Source organism: Triticum dicoccoides, chromosome 2B (assembly GCF_002162155.2).
Source record: "Triticum dicoccoides isolate Atlit2015 ecotype Zavitan chromosome 2B, WEW_v2.0, whole genome shotgun sequence".
Taxonomy (NCBI): Eukaryota; Viridiplantae; Streptophyta; class Magnoliopsida; order Poales; family Poaceae; genus Triticum; species Triticum dicoccoides.
This window is the reverse complement of record NC_041383.1, coordinates 383,752,538-383,767,782: the sequence shown is the minus strand read 5'-3', so window position 1 is coordinate 383,767,782 and position 15,245 is coordinate 383,752,538. Positions and strand designations below refer to the sequence as shown.

The 15,245-nt window shown below is 48.0% G+C and overlaps 2 protein-coding genes across 2 annotated transcripts; one reads left to right on the top strand and one right to left on the bottom strand.

The window, feature by feature from the left end:
- Positions 1-2,939: 2,939 nt before the first annotated feature.
- Positions 2,940-7,256, top strand: LOC119363782 (leucine-rich repeat receptor-like serine/threonine-protein kinase At1g17230). Its single transcript, XM_037629162.1, has 3 exons — positions 2,940-6,258; positions 6,343-6,733; positions 6,868-7,256. The coding sequence occupies exons 1-2, from the start codon at positions 3,330-3,332 to the stop codon at positions 6,729-6,731; spliced, it is 3,318 nt and encodes a 1,105-aa protein (XP_037485059.1). The 5' UTR covers positions 2,940-3,329; the 3' UTR covers positions 6,732-6,733; positions 6,868-7,256.
- A 632-nt stretch (positions 7,257-7,888) lies between these two features.
- LOC119363781 (transcription factor PCF6-like) lies at positions 7,889-14,120 on the bottom strand. The gene is made up of 2 exons (XM_037629161.1): positions 12,397-14,120; positions 7,889-8,305 (listed from the first exon to the last, which is right to left on the bottom strand). The coding sequence occupies exon 1, from the start codon at positions 13,699-13,701 to the stop codon at positions 12,427-12,429; it is 1,275 nt and encodes a 424-aa protein (XP_037485058.1). The 5' UTR covers positions 13,702-14,120; the 3' UTR covers positions 7,889-8,305; positions 12,397-12,426.
- Positions 14,121-15,245: the final 1,125 nt, after the last annotated feature.

The window sequence follows — 15,245 nt, the reverse complement described above, 5'->3', positions numbered from 1 at the left end:
CACTCACCTGATCTTGATCTAGTGGACATCCCCGGTGAGATAGTCAGTGGCAACATTCAACAGGCAAAGGAGAGGTTTCTTTGGCAACTTGCATTGAACATTGTCCGTCGTTGCTTCGGCAGGAAAACAGTGCACGCTTCATGATTTTGCCTTTATTTTCAAAAAAGAAGATGATTTTACTTTACTTTATACCTAGGCACACTGTTCATCTCTAATCTATCCATAGCCATACATTGTTAGGCATGGCCTCCATACAACTAGTGGCCTAATTTATCTGCCGCCGTAGATATGCTATGATCAGACATTTCGTCTGTATTCGGGAGAAAAACATCACTGTGTTCTTGTTCTTGATTCGATAGCTTTATTTAGGTTTCACATACTCTGGAGCACACATAGAATATACCTTGGTTGCCGAGGGCCTAACTTTCTTTGCATGTACAGACAAGGTATATTTGGCCGAACGGGAGACTACTACTGCGAAGGCCGAATTCATGCAGAACGTTGGATATATATTGACCTCACTAAACAAACAAGATGCCTACCCTGCATGTGTACGTGCTCGATCTATACTGATTCTATATAGAGCATATCGGCTGTTGAATTATCTGCATGCATGGCACAAAAGTTTTTGGCCTAACCAGTGATGTGTGCTGGTATGTCAGCACATATTTTCATACGCTTATTTATTTCAGATGACTGACTCGGTCAAAAACATATACTCGATCCGCCCTGTAATATAAAAGTGTTTTTGACACTAGTTTCAAGATGTGCTAAAGATATCAACAGGATTTCTTCCTTTGAAGAATCTGAATTTCGTAGCTTAATTATTACTCCCTCCGTGCGAAAATACTTGTCATCAAAATGGATAAAAAAAGATGTATCTAGAACTAAAATACATCTAGATACATCCTCTTTTATCTATTGCCTGATGCGATCGGATGGAGTACCTGATGTTGAAACGAAAATTATAGACACTGCCTGATGCGATCGCTGTGAAATGCTCATGGTTAGTGTGCGATATGATGTGATGTAAAATTTGGCTGGCTCTATTGTGATGGCCAGGCTAGCTAGCTAGGGCTAGGGGGTGGATCTAACTCAAGCCGACACCACATGAACCTAGCAACCGAGCTGTGGAGATGAAATGACAGGTAGCTAGCTACTTGGCCAAAGATATGATTGAAAAGTAAACACTTTAAGAAAATGGTTTCCGTGAATTCCGTGAAACGCAAAGATACTCTCAAACGCTATCGCCAGTATCGGTGAAATAACTGAAAGATCACCGAACAGTCTCGGTTTCTTTTTGAAAAGGGGATAGACCCGGCCTCTGCACTATTGTGATATCCAATCGATGTTATTATTGACCTATCATTCTTAATAGCTACATCTGCTGTATTCCTTGGATTCATTTGAAATTCTTCCCAACCAAAATATGAATCATAGCATGCTTCTATAACTTGAAGAGGCCAGCTCGTCCTAATAGTTGAGTGGGAGTGCATGCAAAATCTCGAAGCCCTAAGAAATGAAGAACGTACGAGATAAAACACACGTAATCCTAGCCACAAAGTGCTTATGTTAACTCATCGCAAAAAAAAAAGTGCTTAGAGTATCTACAACCGGACTTAGCAAATCCGGTCCCTCAAACGGCCTCATATTTTTTTTCGTGCATCCACATATCTCAAATACATGCAAATACATGCACGTCGATCATGCACCACAATATCACACGTAAATAACAAATGTTGGTATCAAGCATACATAGTGTTTACATTAAATTTATTTGAAGTGCCAAACTCAAGCATTGTCTCCTTGGTTGCCATTGTGGATCCACATGTGCTCCACAAGATCATTGAATAGCTACGTGTGCACCTACTGATTTCGAAGATTCTGATGCATCTGCAGAAAGTTCATGAGCTAAGCCGCATCTTGATCTTCTGGGATTTCAATTTGTTCTCCGGGTGCTTCGAAATCATGGGTTTGGACTACACCATCATCCTCATCCTCGACAATCATATTGTGCAGAATAACACATGCGGAGCTGCGAGCGGGCGCGGCGGTGGAGCTGTGAGCCGGACGGCGTGGAGGAAGAATAACAGAGGAGACAACAAATGGATCCGGCAGCTGGGTGGAGGGGGATTTGGTGCAATTTAGAATGGGGTCGGGTTGTCGGATTCGACGTGGCGGGGGCGCCGTATCGACCTCATATTTGGGTTAGATATGAAGGGTGCCGGACAGCCCAGACATTTAAGGACCGTCTGACAGGACCGTCTGGGTCAGAGAATCGTGACCGGGCGGGCTACCCGAATGTTTGAGACGGATTTTAAAGGGTCTGGTTGTAGATGCTCTTACGTTAACGACACCTCTTTTTGCCAAACCAAAACGGCGCTTTTGGCTAGCGGGCGATCCGTAATTCACACGAACACACGTACTTTACTGCAACAAGTCTACTTTATCGTCTACGCGTCATTCAGAGCGAGGCAATTGTCCCCACGCCCTTCCCTGCGCACCACGGGACCGGATCCTCTAACATTCACAAGGAATGTTAAAGAAGCTACAGTACCCTAACTTTCCTTCTTTATATCCATATGATTAAGGTTTAAGTGACTTAAATTAACTTGTAAATTGATGATCTACTATGTATATTTATAATAATTATATACAAACAAATTGATGATGAAAAAATTAATTTTGAATTATTTATATCTACAGTAAATATCAACAGTAAACAACCTGCTAACGATCCCTAACAATCTTTCTTAAATTTACACTAGACTAGCACTATAGTACGGTGACTTTCTTAGAGGATCCGGCTCCGCGCACCACCTGCTCGGGGAAATGCCAGCGGTCAATGCCATCGCCATGCGCCCACAGCACAGTGCACCTGCACGCCGCCCTTAAAGCTTCACTCCTCTGCTTACTGCCTCCCTCCCCTGCAGCTCCCACTCACTAGATATTGCGCTTGCGCTTGCGGAAGCGACCAGTGACCAGTGCCACACACCTCGCCCATGGCCTGCTGTTTCCTGGTGGCAGAGTGATAGTGGGTGGGGAAGGAGGTCCATGGCACTCTGTTTCTTGCCGCCAGTCTAGGGCCCGCTTGGATTCGGTGTAAGATATTACATCCGGATTTTGTATACACTTGTATTATACCGGCCGCAGCGTGAGTTTCGCCGGGAGAAAAAACGACGCCTAGAGGTCTGTATCGTTTTTACAGGGGTATTGAGAGGCCAAACGCTAATCCAAGCGGAGCCCTAGTCTAGTAAGTGTTCCGCTGTGCTGCCCAAGGCCCGAGCTCCTGCCTGAGTTTGGGTTGGGTTTGTTTCTCGCGTACGGCAATGGCGACCGTGGCGCATTTCTTGCTCAAGATTCTTCTATTTGCCGTCGTGAGCTCGGCTGTGGCAGCAGCGGAGCAAAAGGCGAGTGGTCGCGCCACCGAGGCGGCGGCGCTGCGGGAGTTCAAGCGCGCGCTGGTGGACGTCGACGGGCGCCTTTCGAGCTGGGACGACGCGGCGACCCCATGCGGGTGGGCAGGCATTGCCTGCTCCTTGGCACGTGAGGTGACCGGCGTCACGCTCCACGGGCTCGGCCTCGGTGGAGCGCTCTCCCCCGCCGTCTGCGCGCTCCCGCGGCTCGCCGTGCTCAACGTGTCCAAGAACGAGCTGTCCGGCCCCGTCCCCGCAGGGCTCGCCGCGTGCCGCGCGCTGGAGGTGCTCGACCTCAGCACCAACTCCCTCCACGGCGCCATCCCGCCAGAGCTCTGCGCGCTCCCGTCCCTCCGCCGGCTCTTCCTCAGCGAGAACCTGCTCACCGGCGAGATCCCCGCCGACATCGGCAACCTCACCGCCCTGGAGGAGCTCGTCATCTACACCAACAACCTCACCGGCGGGATCCCCGGGTCCGTCCGCACGCTGCAGCGGCTGCGTGTGGTCCGCGCGGGTCTCAACGGCCTTTCCGGCCCGATCCCGGTCGAGGTTAGCGAGTGCAGCAGCCTGGAGGTGCTCGGGCTCGCGCAGAACAGACTCGCCGGGACGCTGCCCCGCGAGCTCTCCCGGCTCAAGAACCTCACCACGTTGATCCTGTGGCAGAACGCCTTGACCGGCGAGATCCCACCGGAGCTGGGGAACTGCACGAACCTGGAGATGCTGGCGTTGAACGACAACGCCTTCACCGGCGGCGTGCCGAGGGAGCTCGGGGCGCTGCCCAAGCTCGTAAAGCTCTACATTTACCGGAACCACCTGGACGGCACCATCCCAAAGGAGCTCGGGAGCCTGCAGAGCGCCGTGGAAATTGACCTGTCGGAGAACAAGCTGACAGGAGTCATCCCCAGCGAGCTCGGCAAGATACAGACGCTCCGGCTGCTCCACCTCTTCGAGAACCGCCTGCAAGGCAGCATCCCGCGGGAGCTCGGGAAGCTGGGTGTCATAAGGAGAATAGACCTGTCCATCAACAACCTCACCGGCGCAATTCCGATGGAGTTTCAGGACCTGCCCTGCTTGGAGTACCTGCAGCTGTTCGACAACCAAATCCATGGTGCCATCCCTCCTTTGCTGGGGGCGAGGAGCACACTGTCGGTGCTGGATTTTTCAGACAACCGGTTGACGGGGAGCATCCCGCCTCACCTGTGCAGGCACCAGAAGCTCATCTTCTTGAGCCTGGGGTCAAACCGTCTCATCGGCAACATCCCTCCGGGAGTGAAGGCTTGCAAGACCCTGACCCAGCTCCGGCTCGGGGTTAACCTGCTGACGGGGAGCCTGCCCGTGGAGCTGTCGGCGATGCAGAACCTGTCGGCGCTTGAGATGAACCAGAACCGCTTCTCCGGCCCGATACCGCCTGAGGTCGGCAAGTTCAGGAGCATAGAGAGGCTGATTCTGTCGGGGAATTACTTCGTCGGACATGTCCCCGCTGGCATTGGCAACCTCACGGAGCTTGTCGCCTTCAATATATCATCCAACCAGCTCACCGGACCGATTCCTCGGGAGTTGGCAAGGTGTACAAAGCTACAGAGGCTTGATCTCAGCAGAAACTCCTTCACCGGCCTCATTCCTAAGGAGCTCGGCACACTGGTGAACCTGGAGCAGCTCAAGCTATCAGACAACAGTCTGAATGGCACCATTCCTGCAAGTTTTGGAGGCCTTTCCCGGCTCACGGAGCTGCAGATGGGAGGCAACCGTCTGTCCGGCTCAGTGCCGGTTGAGCTTGGCAAACTCAATGCCCTCCAGATTGCTCTAAATCTCAGCTACAACATGCTATCCGGTGAGATCCCAACTCAGCTAGGGAACTTGAGAATGCTGGAATACCTCTTCTTGAACAACAATGATCTTCAAGGGGAGGTTCCTTCCTCATTCACTGAACTCTCAAGCCTTATGGAGTGCAACCTTTCTTACAATAATCTTGTTGGGTCGCTTCCCAGCACCCTGCTGTTCCAGCACCTCGACAGCAGCAACTTCCTTGGGAACAATGGCCTCTGCGGCATCAAAGGAAAAGCTTGTCCAGTAAATTCAGCCTACGCAAGCAGTGAAGCAGCAGCGCGCAAGAAGCGGTTTCTTAGAGAGAAGATCATCAGCGTTGCCTCCATCGTCGTCATATTGGTTTCATTGGTGCTGATTGCACTCGTCTGCTGGCTCTTAAAGTCCAACATGCCCAAGCTTGTATCAAATGAAGAGCGCAAGACTGGGTTCTCTGGTCCTCACTACTTTCCTAAGGAGCGTATAACCTATCAGGAGCTTTTGAAAGCCACCGGGAGCTTCTCGGAGAGTGCTGTGATTGGAAGGGGTGCTGCTGGCACAGTCTACAAGGCTGTCATGCCTGATGGTCGGCGAGTTGCAGTGAAAAAGCTCAGATGTCAAGGAGAAGGTTCCAGTGTCGACAGAAGCTTCCGCGCCGAGATAACTACCCTTGGAAATGTCAGGCACCGCAACATTGTCAAGCTCTATGGTTTCTGCTCCAACCAGGACTCCAATCTTATACTGTATGAGTACATGGAAAATGGTAGCCTTGGAGAGTTGCTTCATGGGACCAAGGACGCATACCTCCTGGACTGGGACACACGGTACCGGATCGCCTTCGGGGCTGCTGAAGGCCTACGCTACCTTCACAGCGATTGCAAGCCAAAGGTGATTCACCGTGACATTAAGTCCAATAACATACTGCTCGATGAGATGATGGAGGCTCATGTGGGAGACTTTGGTTTGGCAAAAATCATCGACATTTCCAACAGCAGGACAATGTCCGCTGTAGCCGGTTCATACGGTTACATTGCCCCAGGTTCGGTTTATTTACTGAATCATTGCGCTAGGAATTACACTTATGCAGTTTATGGCTTCTAATTATGTGCTTCTTGTGATGCAGAGTATGCTTTCACCATGAAGATGACTGAAAAGTGTGATATTTATAGTTTTGGGGTGGTTTTGTTGGAACTAGTGACTGGGCAATGTGCAATTCAGCCTCTTGAGAAAGGAGGAGATCTTGTGAATTTGGTAAGGCGGACAATGAACAGCATGACACCAAATTCTCAAGTTTTTGACAGCAGACTCGATCTGAACTCAAAGAGGGTTGTAGAAGAAATGACTCTGGTGGTGAAGATTGCATTGTTCTGCACCAGTGAATCACCATTGGATAGGCCTAGCATGCGAGAAGTGATATCCATGTTGATTGATGCTAGGGCCTCTTCTTTTGATTCATTCTCATCTCCAGCATCGGAGTCACCTACCAAAGATGATTCTTCCTTCGGGCTTTAGAGGTATGATTTTGTTAAGGAGCTCAACAAGCAGCCCAGCTCCCATCCTTATATTTTTTGTTCTGTAATCAGATAGTAGTTGCTATTAGGTGGAAGAAAAAATATGCTCACATGAAGCGTATCTTGTTGCTTGCCAGGCAAATATCTTCAGGCTTTTACCACTCATCTATCAAGGAAGGAACCACGGATTAGCCAAATACATAGCTAAAGACCCGTCTAGTGTATGCCTGAGCTTCGGGATGGGACAGGACATCTATCTTTCTGACCTAGATTAACCACTGGCTGAAGCATTTGAAGTTGTATATTCCTACTTCAGCAGTTGCTGTTCCAAAGAAGACAGATAATTCAAGGCGCTCCTTCTACGGAACACCCCAGATAGGCCGATAGGTTCTGCTCTGACAGTCGTTAAACGGACCACTCGCGCCTAAGACTGATACCGTAGCGATAGCAGTGTACTGTACATACTGCAAACAGCATACTAACATTATCGGTTATAGTACAATAAATATATGCACTAAGCTTTCAATCTTCTTTTTCTTGCTTCTTATTGCCAACTTACTGTGATAAGATAGAAATAAATTACCTTCAGAACATTTGTTTTGCCCAAAGTATGGACAAGCCTGAAGCTGCAGTCTGCTCAACGGTTAAAAGCTGATGTCTTGACCGTCTCTCCAGCTTCTGCAGGCAGTGGAGGGATAGACCTCAGATTTTTGGTGTCCTGCAGGGTCAGCAAGGCACACTACTATATTAGATTTTCTGCAGGCATGCTAGAAGGCAGGTTCAGTTGAAATGCATACCTGTTTTTATCATCAGTCTGCCACGACAAACAGCACCCAAATAAAATATACTGTTCACTCAAGATTCAGACTTTCTTTCCCAGACACTTGACACATTTTTTTACCCAGTTATGCATAAACATAAAACATCACATTTGCTTAAAAACAAGATAGAAATGCCCCTCAATAGTATCACAGGCATGAGCAACAACTCAATGCCGTAGAGGAAAATCAAGAGTAAGAATTTGTCTTGTTCAGAACTTGCGTCTGCATTTTCACAAGCTACTCAAATGGTAACCATATTTGAAGCTGAAATTGACATAACAGAAGCCTGCAGCAGTGCAGCAACACAGTGTTGACCAAGTTCAGCACAAGGTAGAGAGAGGGTCACACAACATACATAGTTCATCTTATAGATTGGATCAATGAGTTCAGTCACACAACATACAACGGAGAACAAGAAAAATTGACGGGGGATAACTCATCCCAACAATGTCAAAAGAGCTGCCAATTCAGGGCGGCGCACGTGCATCAGTTGACAAAGTTCTAGAATGCAAAGCATGGCAAGGGCACTCCAGCAAGCTTTTGCTCAGGAACCCTCACCTCCACAAACAAGATTAATACAACAACATGGAGTAAAAAGAAAGCACACGATCATCTGAGTAACGATGATGAGGTTCTTCAATGACCATGGTAGATGTCCAAATGATGGTCTGCTTCTAAGAGCGCAGGGAATCATCCCCCTTGCCATGAATGGAGCTCACAGGAAAATAGGGAGATGATTGGTCGTCTTCACTTCCTGTCAAACAATTATGATTTCAATCAGATAAAGGAGAAAGCTACTTATAAATCTACAGTAGAGATGCTACACAATGTAAGCTCAAAAGAACACAAATTATGTAATGAAAAGGCCAAGACTTGCATCTATCATCATCACAACTGTGGACATACGTTGTGCTATATATTTTCAGATCTTTCACTCAAATAGTTTGCAGTACTGACAGGCATACAAAGGCTGACCTATGATATTTCAGTCTATATGACTTTTACTTTAGCAGAACACTCATTTGGTCAATCTTGGTAGAAGAGCACCAAAACAATTTTAGGAGCATCAATAAAAAAAACAATAGCAGCACAGTTAGGCATTTATATTGGTGAGTAAAACATACTCCCTCTGTCCCAAAATGTAAGACCATCATAGTGTCAAAAAATGGTCTTACATTTTGGGACGGAGGGAGTATCTTCTTTGGATTATTCTACCAGGACAGAAGATAAAACTTCACCTGTCAGGTCCATTTTCAGCATCATGCCAATATATACTTCAAAACAGCATTGGACTACCATATTGTCTAATATGTTATGGGAGCCCCAGAGGAACGTGGTGAACAACAGCTTTAAAGATCTTGGGGACAACAGATTCTAGTTCCAGCAAGTACACCGCGTTAACCCACCCACTATGCATATCTTATGTAGAAATGGGACCTAAGTTGTAGTTAACTAAGCTAAGAAAATGAGCAACCTTTAAGCTGATTACCCCTAGTTTCTTGATAAGCCTAATTTCAAGGCAAGATAAACAAGTCCTTAGGTAAGATCATTTTAAATGCTCAGAATGTTTCCAGGTGGAGGAGAGCTTTTCTAGAAATAAGGAAGGGGAAACCAAATTCAATCAGATCTAAAGGTCTACTCCCTCCGTCCGGTTTATTAGGCCCCCTCTTATTTTGTACTAAAGTTTGACCTATAAGTTTAATTAATGAAATGTAAACTATATGTCACAAAAATTATACTCCCTCCGTAAACAAATATAAGAGTGTTTAGATCACTAAAGTAGTGATCTAAATGCTCTTATATTTCTTTAGAGGGAGTACCATGGGAAAGCTCTTTCAAATACCCCCTCCGTTTTTTTTAGTTTGCATATAAGATTTGGTCAAAGTCAAACTTTGTAAAATTTGACTAGCTTTGTAGGAAAAGATATCAACATCCACACTATGAAATCAATAATATTAGATGCATGATGAAATTAATTTTCATAACATATAACTTTAGTATCGTAGATGTTAATATTTTTTTCTATAAAGTTAGTCAAACTTTACAAAGTTTGACTTTGACCAAATCTTATATGCGGACTAAAAAGAAACGGAGGGAGTACAAATCCAATGGTGTACTTTTTGTAACATATAATTTATATTTTGTTAGTCATATAGATGGTCAAAGTCTGGCTCAAAATACAAGGGGGCCCAATAAACCCGGACGGAGGTAGTAGCTTCCATTAGAATTTTATACAGCATCAATAAAGGCGAACATTAAATATGAGGGCTCTGCTATAAAATGATTAACTCGACCTTTTGTGACAGCATGATTAATTTGCAGTGGCATTTATCACATTTCCATGTACTCCCTCCGTTCCGAAATATAAGTCTTTCTAGTGATTCCACTAGGTGGACTACATACGAAGCAAAATGAATGAATCTACACTTAAAATGCATCTTTATACATCCGTATGTGGTTCATAGTGAAATCTCTACAAAGACTTATATTTAGGAACGGAGGGAGTATATCACAGCAGTACAGCACGCATATGTGAAACATGGTACTTGATGCAGAACTGGAGGGAAAAAGCAAGTTACGAGAAACTTCTATAACAACGAAATAATCTTGACAGTTTACAATGATATCCTCTACTATATCGCATTATGAATCTCATAGCAGATTCTAACAATGCCAAGCTGCAACTATGAAGGTTACTATGAACATGTTGGTTGCTGTTCAGATGTTATTTATGTACATATCTGAGGTAAAATTCAAAAGGCTAACAGGCACTACCGTGCTAGCCATGCAAAAGATAACTATGGACATATTTGTTACCGTTCACTATGCTATTTATGTACATATATGAGCTAAAATGCAAAAGGCTATTGATGGCAAATGAATGGAGTAAACAACCAAGTTATGCTAGCTCACTTAAAAGGTTTTTAAAAGCGCTTAGGACCTAATCACTCATATCTCTGGATTTATTTATCATACTAAAGAGTTTTAACACAAGTATGATACATTTCACAAAGCAATAGGCTGAAGAGTTATGATGGCTTATTCAACAGATAAAAGGACTGATTACATACATAATACTATGTAAACAAGGCACTGCAAAAATAAGGTAAGACTCCATGAATCATGTGACACAAATATAAACGGTGTGAATGATGTTCTATTATGTCAGAATGTGGTTTTGCCATAATTAGTGTAATTTTAAGTACTCCAGGATTAGCACTTGGAGATTCACAGTGAACCGTTCGAAGAGTAATCAAATTTTGACCGCATGTTCATATCAATAATTGACTTTCTGTAGTTAGTACTGTCTTGAAAAGCTGGAGTTTGAGAAGATTATGCTGTATGGTTTGTCCTTCGATAAGATAAATGTCTTATTGATTGGTCTATGTATACCACACGCTGAGATAATTTTGAGCGAATACCTAAAAGTTAGACCTAGCAACAAGACCAAAAAACTACTCCCTCTGTTCACAAACATAAGATGTTTTGGATATTTCAATATGACTATATACGGACTCATGAGTGAACAAACACACTAAAACGTGTCTATATACATCCGGTTCAGAAAAAAGTTAGAACATCTTACATTTGTAAACAGAGGGAGTATCTCCTATTTACCACAGATCAGGAAATGCATAATGTAGTTTGCCTCCTTTCTATGGCTCTTTCCAATGCACAGAAACTCTTTAACCATCCTTAGGATCCAGCCCACTCAGAATCGCCCACCCCGACCCCACTAAAACTCCAACTGGACCAAACCCTAGCCATTAAACACTTCCACTCTCCTCACAATCCCTCGTCCGCTCCACTTCCCCGTCCTCTTCCCTTCCCTCGCTGGAATTTGGCCGGATCCGGCAGCGGCTCCTCATTTGCCGATGACCCCGTGGATTGGGACGCCCTCACGACGGAGTCGTACGAGGAGCTCACAATCCGTGTGGCCCCCCGATCTATGAACTATGCTATGTTGATTTGGGGGTTCTGATATGAGGGGGGCAGCTGCGGACACGGACAAATGAGGGATAATTGGGTCTACAAGTTCTCGACAAAAGGAAATAGTTATACTCTTCAAGTTAAGTTTCAAAGCATTTCACTTAATAAATAAGAAGTTCGATGAAATATTGCAGTTTCACTTTAAGATGTACAAACCCAGTTTTAAGGAAAATATCAGTCATGATATGCACATGAATTCACTTTCGTTACGGTTGAATACTCAGCTCTGCTGAAGACATTTCAATGTCTTCTGAATAAGAAGAAAAAAAACATCTACAAAGAAATTCTGGACTGCGCCTCTACTTACCCCTAAACAATTAAACCTAGTAAAAGCCCTTCAGGAAATGCTTTTAGACTACATGACAAATCTTTATCTAGATATTTTATCCATTCGGTATTTGCTGTTACTAGTGCATTTGTTCATATAGCTGACCCCCTTCATGCAATACTAGAACAACGTAGCCTGGGCTTACTACAATTTAAGGCATTAAAAATGCAATGCCGGGTAACCAGAAACCGTGCGATTGGCCTGTCCCCTGTGACATAATGGTTGGGGGGGAACAGAACACCAAAACATATCCCTCTCCAGTGAGTAGTGAATTGACACCTGTTGGAAAGTTCAGCCTAATGCTCCCTCCCCCTAAAGCTTTGACACTCGTCAATTGCACAAGAACAGGCCGAGTGTTTTATGGGATTTAGGGGCGCAAGGCCACCTCGAGAACCACCAAAAGGGTGAGATAATCATACTATCAAATTAGCCAATGGGCAAGCATCCCACCCTTAAACAAATGCCTGAAAACACAAGCAGCCAAAAAGCAAAGGAAGCGTATGCATTTGGAAGAGTTCATCACCTACCAGCATCCAAAAGAAGCGCACAGCCATTGATCAGTTCTTGCCCTTCTCCTTCATGTCGGAGTGCCGGAACCCCTCCCAGAGCTGCAATGCGGCCGCCGCGCCGAAGTGGCTCTCCGCTGTGGTGGGGGAGGCCACCGCGACGGCTGGGCTGAACAAGAAGGGTATGTGCGGAGCATCCAGTGGAGTAGACAGCCTCTGGAGCTGCTGCTGCTGCTGGTGGTGGTGGTGGTGGCCGGAGAGGTGCGGCTGCGAATTGGACTGAAGGGTCCCCCTAGTGTTGTTGACACCCACAAGACCCGAGGACATGGAGAAGTTGAGACTGTAGTCTACTGCCGGACCCGACGCTGGCGCCGCATGGACGGGCATGTAGTGGTCTTGCGAGAAGGAGAAGTGCGGCATCTCCGTCTGCGAATCGCCGCCGCCGGCTGATAAGCTGAAGTGCTGCGCCGGGGCCATGGCGACGGGCGCAATGTTGCCCAGGTGCGGGGCCGGGGAGGCGAAGGTGTGCAGCATCCCGTGCCCGGATTTCCGGGGCTGGGCGAAGCCGAGGTAGTCCGCGGTGGCAGACGCGGTCATCTGCTGCCACGAGTTGTGCTGCTTGTGCTGAGCAACAGCTGGGGTGGCGGCCGCCAATCCAGTGAGCAGCTCGGTGAAGGAAGCCGCCTGCGCCGAGGGGGGCCGGCGGTGCACGGCGGCGGTGACCGAGTCGTCCTTGTCCTTCACAGAGGCGCTCCGGTCGCGCGCGCGCTCCCTAGCCTTGACGCGGCTGTCGGAGCGAGAAAGCGAGAGGACGGAGCCCTTGCTGGTCTCGGACGTGCTGCTGCAGCCCGATCTGGTGAGCTGCTGGGGCTGCGAGTCGTCGGCCTCCGCGTGAAGAGCAGAAGACTGTTTGTTGGCTGACGCTGAGGCTGAGGCCGGGTGGTTGGGGAAGGCGGCGGCGTCGAGCTCGGGGAGCTTGTCGATTGCGGCGGCGGCAGCCTTGATGAGCCACTCGACGGCCTTGCTGGGCTGGTCGTAGCCAAGGCGATCCTGCAGGTCGTAGAACTGGATGGCGGTGGCGACGGAGAGGCGGACGCGGCGGTCGCGGATGCCCTTGGCCGTGTAGACCTTGCTGTGGCGGTCCTTGCCGCCGGAGCCGCGCGAGACGCGGTAGATCCGCGAGGAGGGGTGCTGCTGGTGCGGCGGCCACGGCACGAGCGCCAGCCGCTTGGCATCCCCGTGGTCCTGGTCCTGCTCCTGGTACTGGTCGTCGGGGCGGCCCCGCTTGCCGAGCTCCACGGCTGCGGCGGCGACGCTGAGCTCCATCCGGGTGTGAATTGGTCCGCCGGCAAGCCGCCGCCAGTGCCTCTCATGCCCTACCCAGAGCGCATTGGTAGCGAAATTAAGCCAGCCAGGCCGCCGCGGGGAGGCGGGGAGTGGGAAGCGAGCGCGTGGGATTGGGGGCGCAGATCTGCGCGCGATCCCGTGTGCGCCCTGGGGCGATGGGATGGAGTGGAGGGAGCACGGCGCGGCGAGGGAGGGAGGGAGAGGGAGAGAGGGGAGGTGGAGTGTGAGTAGGACGAGACGAGACGAGACGATGGAGGGAGGGAGGAAAAGGTCTCCCGATTTTATGAGTCCGAGAGAGAGAGAGAGGGGTAGAGGAGGAGGAGGGAGGTGTGCGGAACGAGGCGGTAGGGGCGTACCATTCTATCGGCCACACCGGTAGCGAGTAGCCCATCACTCTCTCGCGCCGCGCCGCAGCGTCATCGGCTAGTCGGCCGCCGCCGTAGTACCAGCACCAGTCTAGCAGGCAGCAGCGGCAAGTCGCAACGAATCGGCACATACTAGTACATGCGCGCGACGGATCCACGTCTCGTCCATCCATCGCTCAATCCATGTCCGATGGCAACTGGCTCGCTTGCTGTCAGACGTTCATCACGGCGACGACGGGAGTCCTCAAACCGGTCCAAGGTCTCTCTCTCCGCTCCGTGCCGGCGTCAGTGCAACAAACAAACGCTAGCCGCATCCTGGAAATGCCCATGACGTCTCTGTCGCGAGGTCCTCCTTGGATGCCAAATTTGATGTTTTGACCCTTTTGATTTGACTCTGGTTTGAAAAAAATTCAAGGTCTGACCTTTTTTCTGTAGATAGTGGTATGTTAAGGCATGGCCGTCATCTCCTGTCTTATGACCAGAGAGGCCGGCGATAGGTAGGTAAAAGCTACCGACACCGCCGCTGGCAGTAGGGAGGGAACGTAAACCCCATAAACCCCCAGAACCGTATTGTGCCTTGGGAGGGGAAGAATTTTGCGGTAGTCAGTGCAAGCCTACCACCAGTGATCCTGGTGGCAGGATGCACAAATCTATCGCCGACCTGCCTGGTGATGACCCACAAGTGTAGGGGATCTATCGTAGTCCTTTCGATAAGTAAGAGTGTCGAACCCAACGAGGAGCAGAAGGAAATGATAAGCGGTTTTCAGTAAGGTTTTCTACAAGCACTGAAATTGTAGGTGATAGATAGTTTTGTGATAAGATAAATAGTAACGAGTAACAAGTAAACAAAGTAAATAAAGTGCAGCAAGGTGGCCCAATCCTTTATGTAGCAAAGGATAAGCCTGAACAATTTGTAATAATGAGAAAGGAGCTCCCGAGGACACATGGGAATTATCGTCGAGCTAGTTTTCATCACGTTCATATGATTCGCGTTCGGTACTTTGATAATTTGATATGTGGGTGGATCGGTACTTGGGTACTGCCCTTATTAAGCACCCTAAGAAAGGACGGGGCATGGGAGTTATCTTGGTTATGAGTACCATAGATAGGTGATCCCATCCGAGCACTTGGACCAAAGTGCTTTGTGGAGCCTGGTCT

Excerpts from the sequence above, each read along its gene's own strand:
- LOC119363782 (XM_037629162.1), top strand. The coding sequence starts at position 3,330 with ATGGCGACCGTGGCGCATTTCTTGCTCAAGATTCTTCTATTTGCCGTC. Across the intron at positions 6,259-6,342 it reads ATACGGTTACATTGCCCCAG|AGTATGCTTTCACCATGAAG; the intron begins GTTCGGTTTATT and ends CTTGTGATGCAG.
- LOC119363781 (XM_037629161.1), bottom strand. The coding sequence starts at position 13,701 with ATGGAGCTCAGCGTCGCCGCCGCAGCCGTGGAGCTCGGCAAGCGGGGC.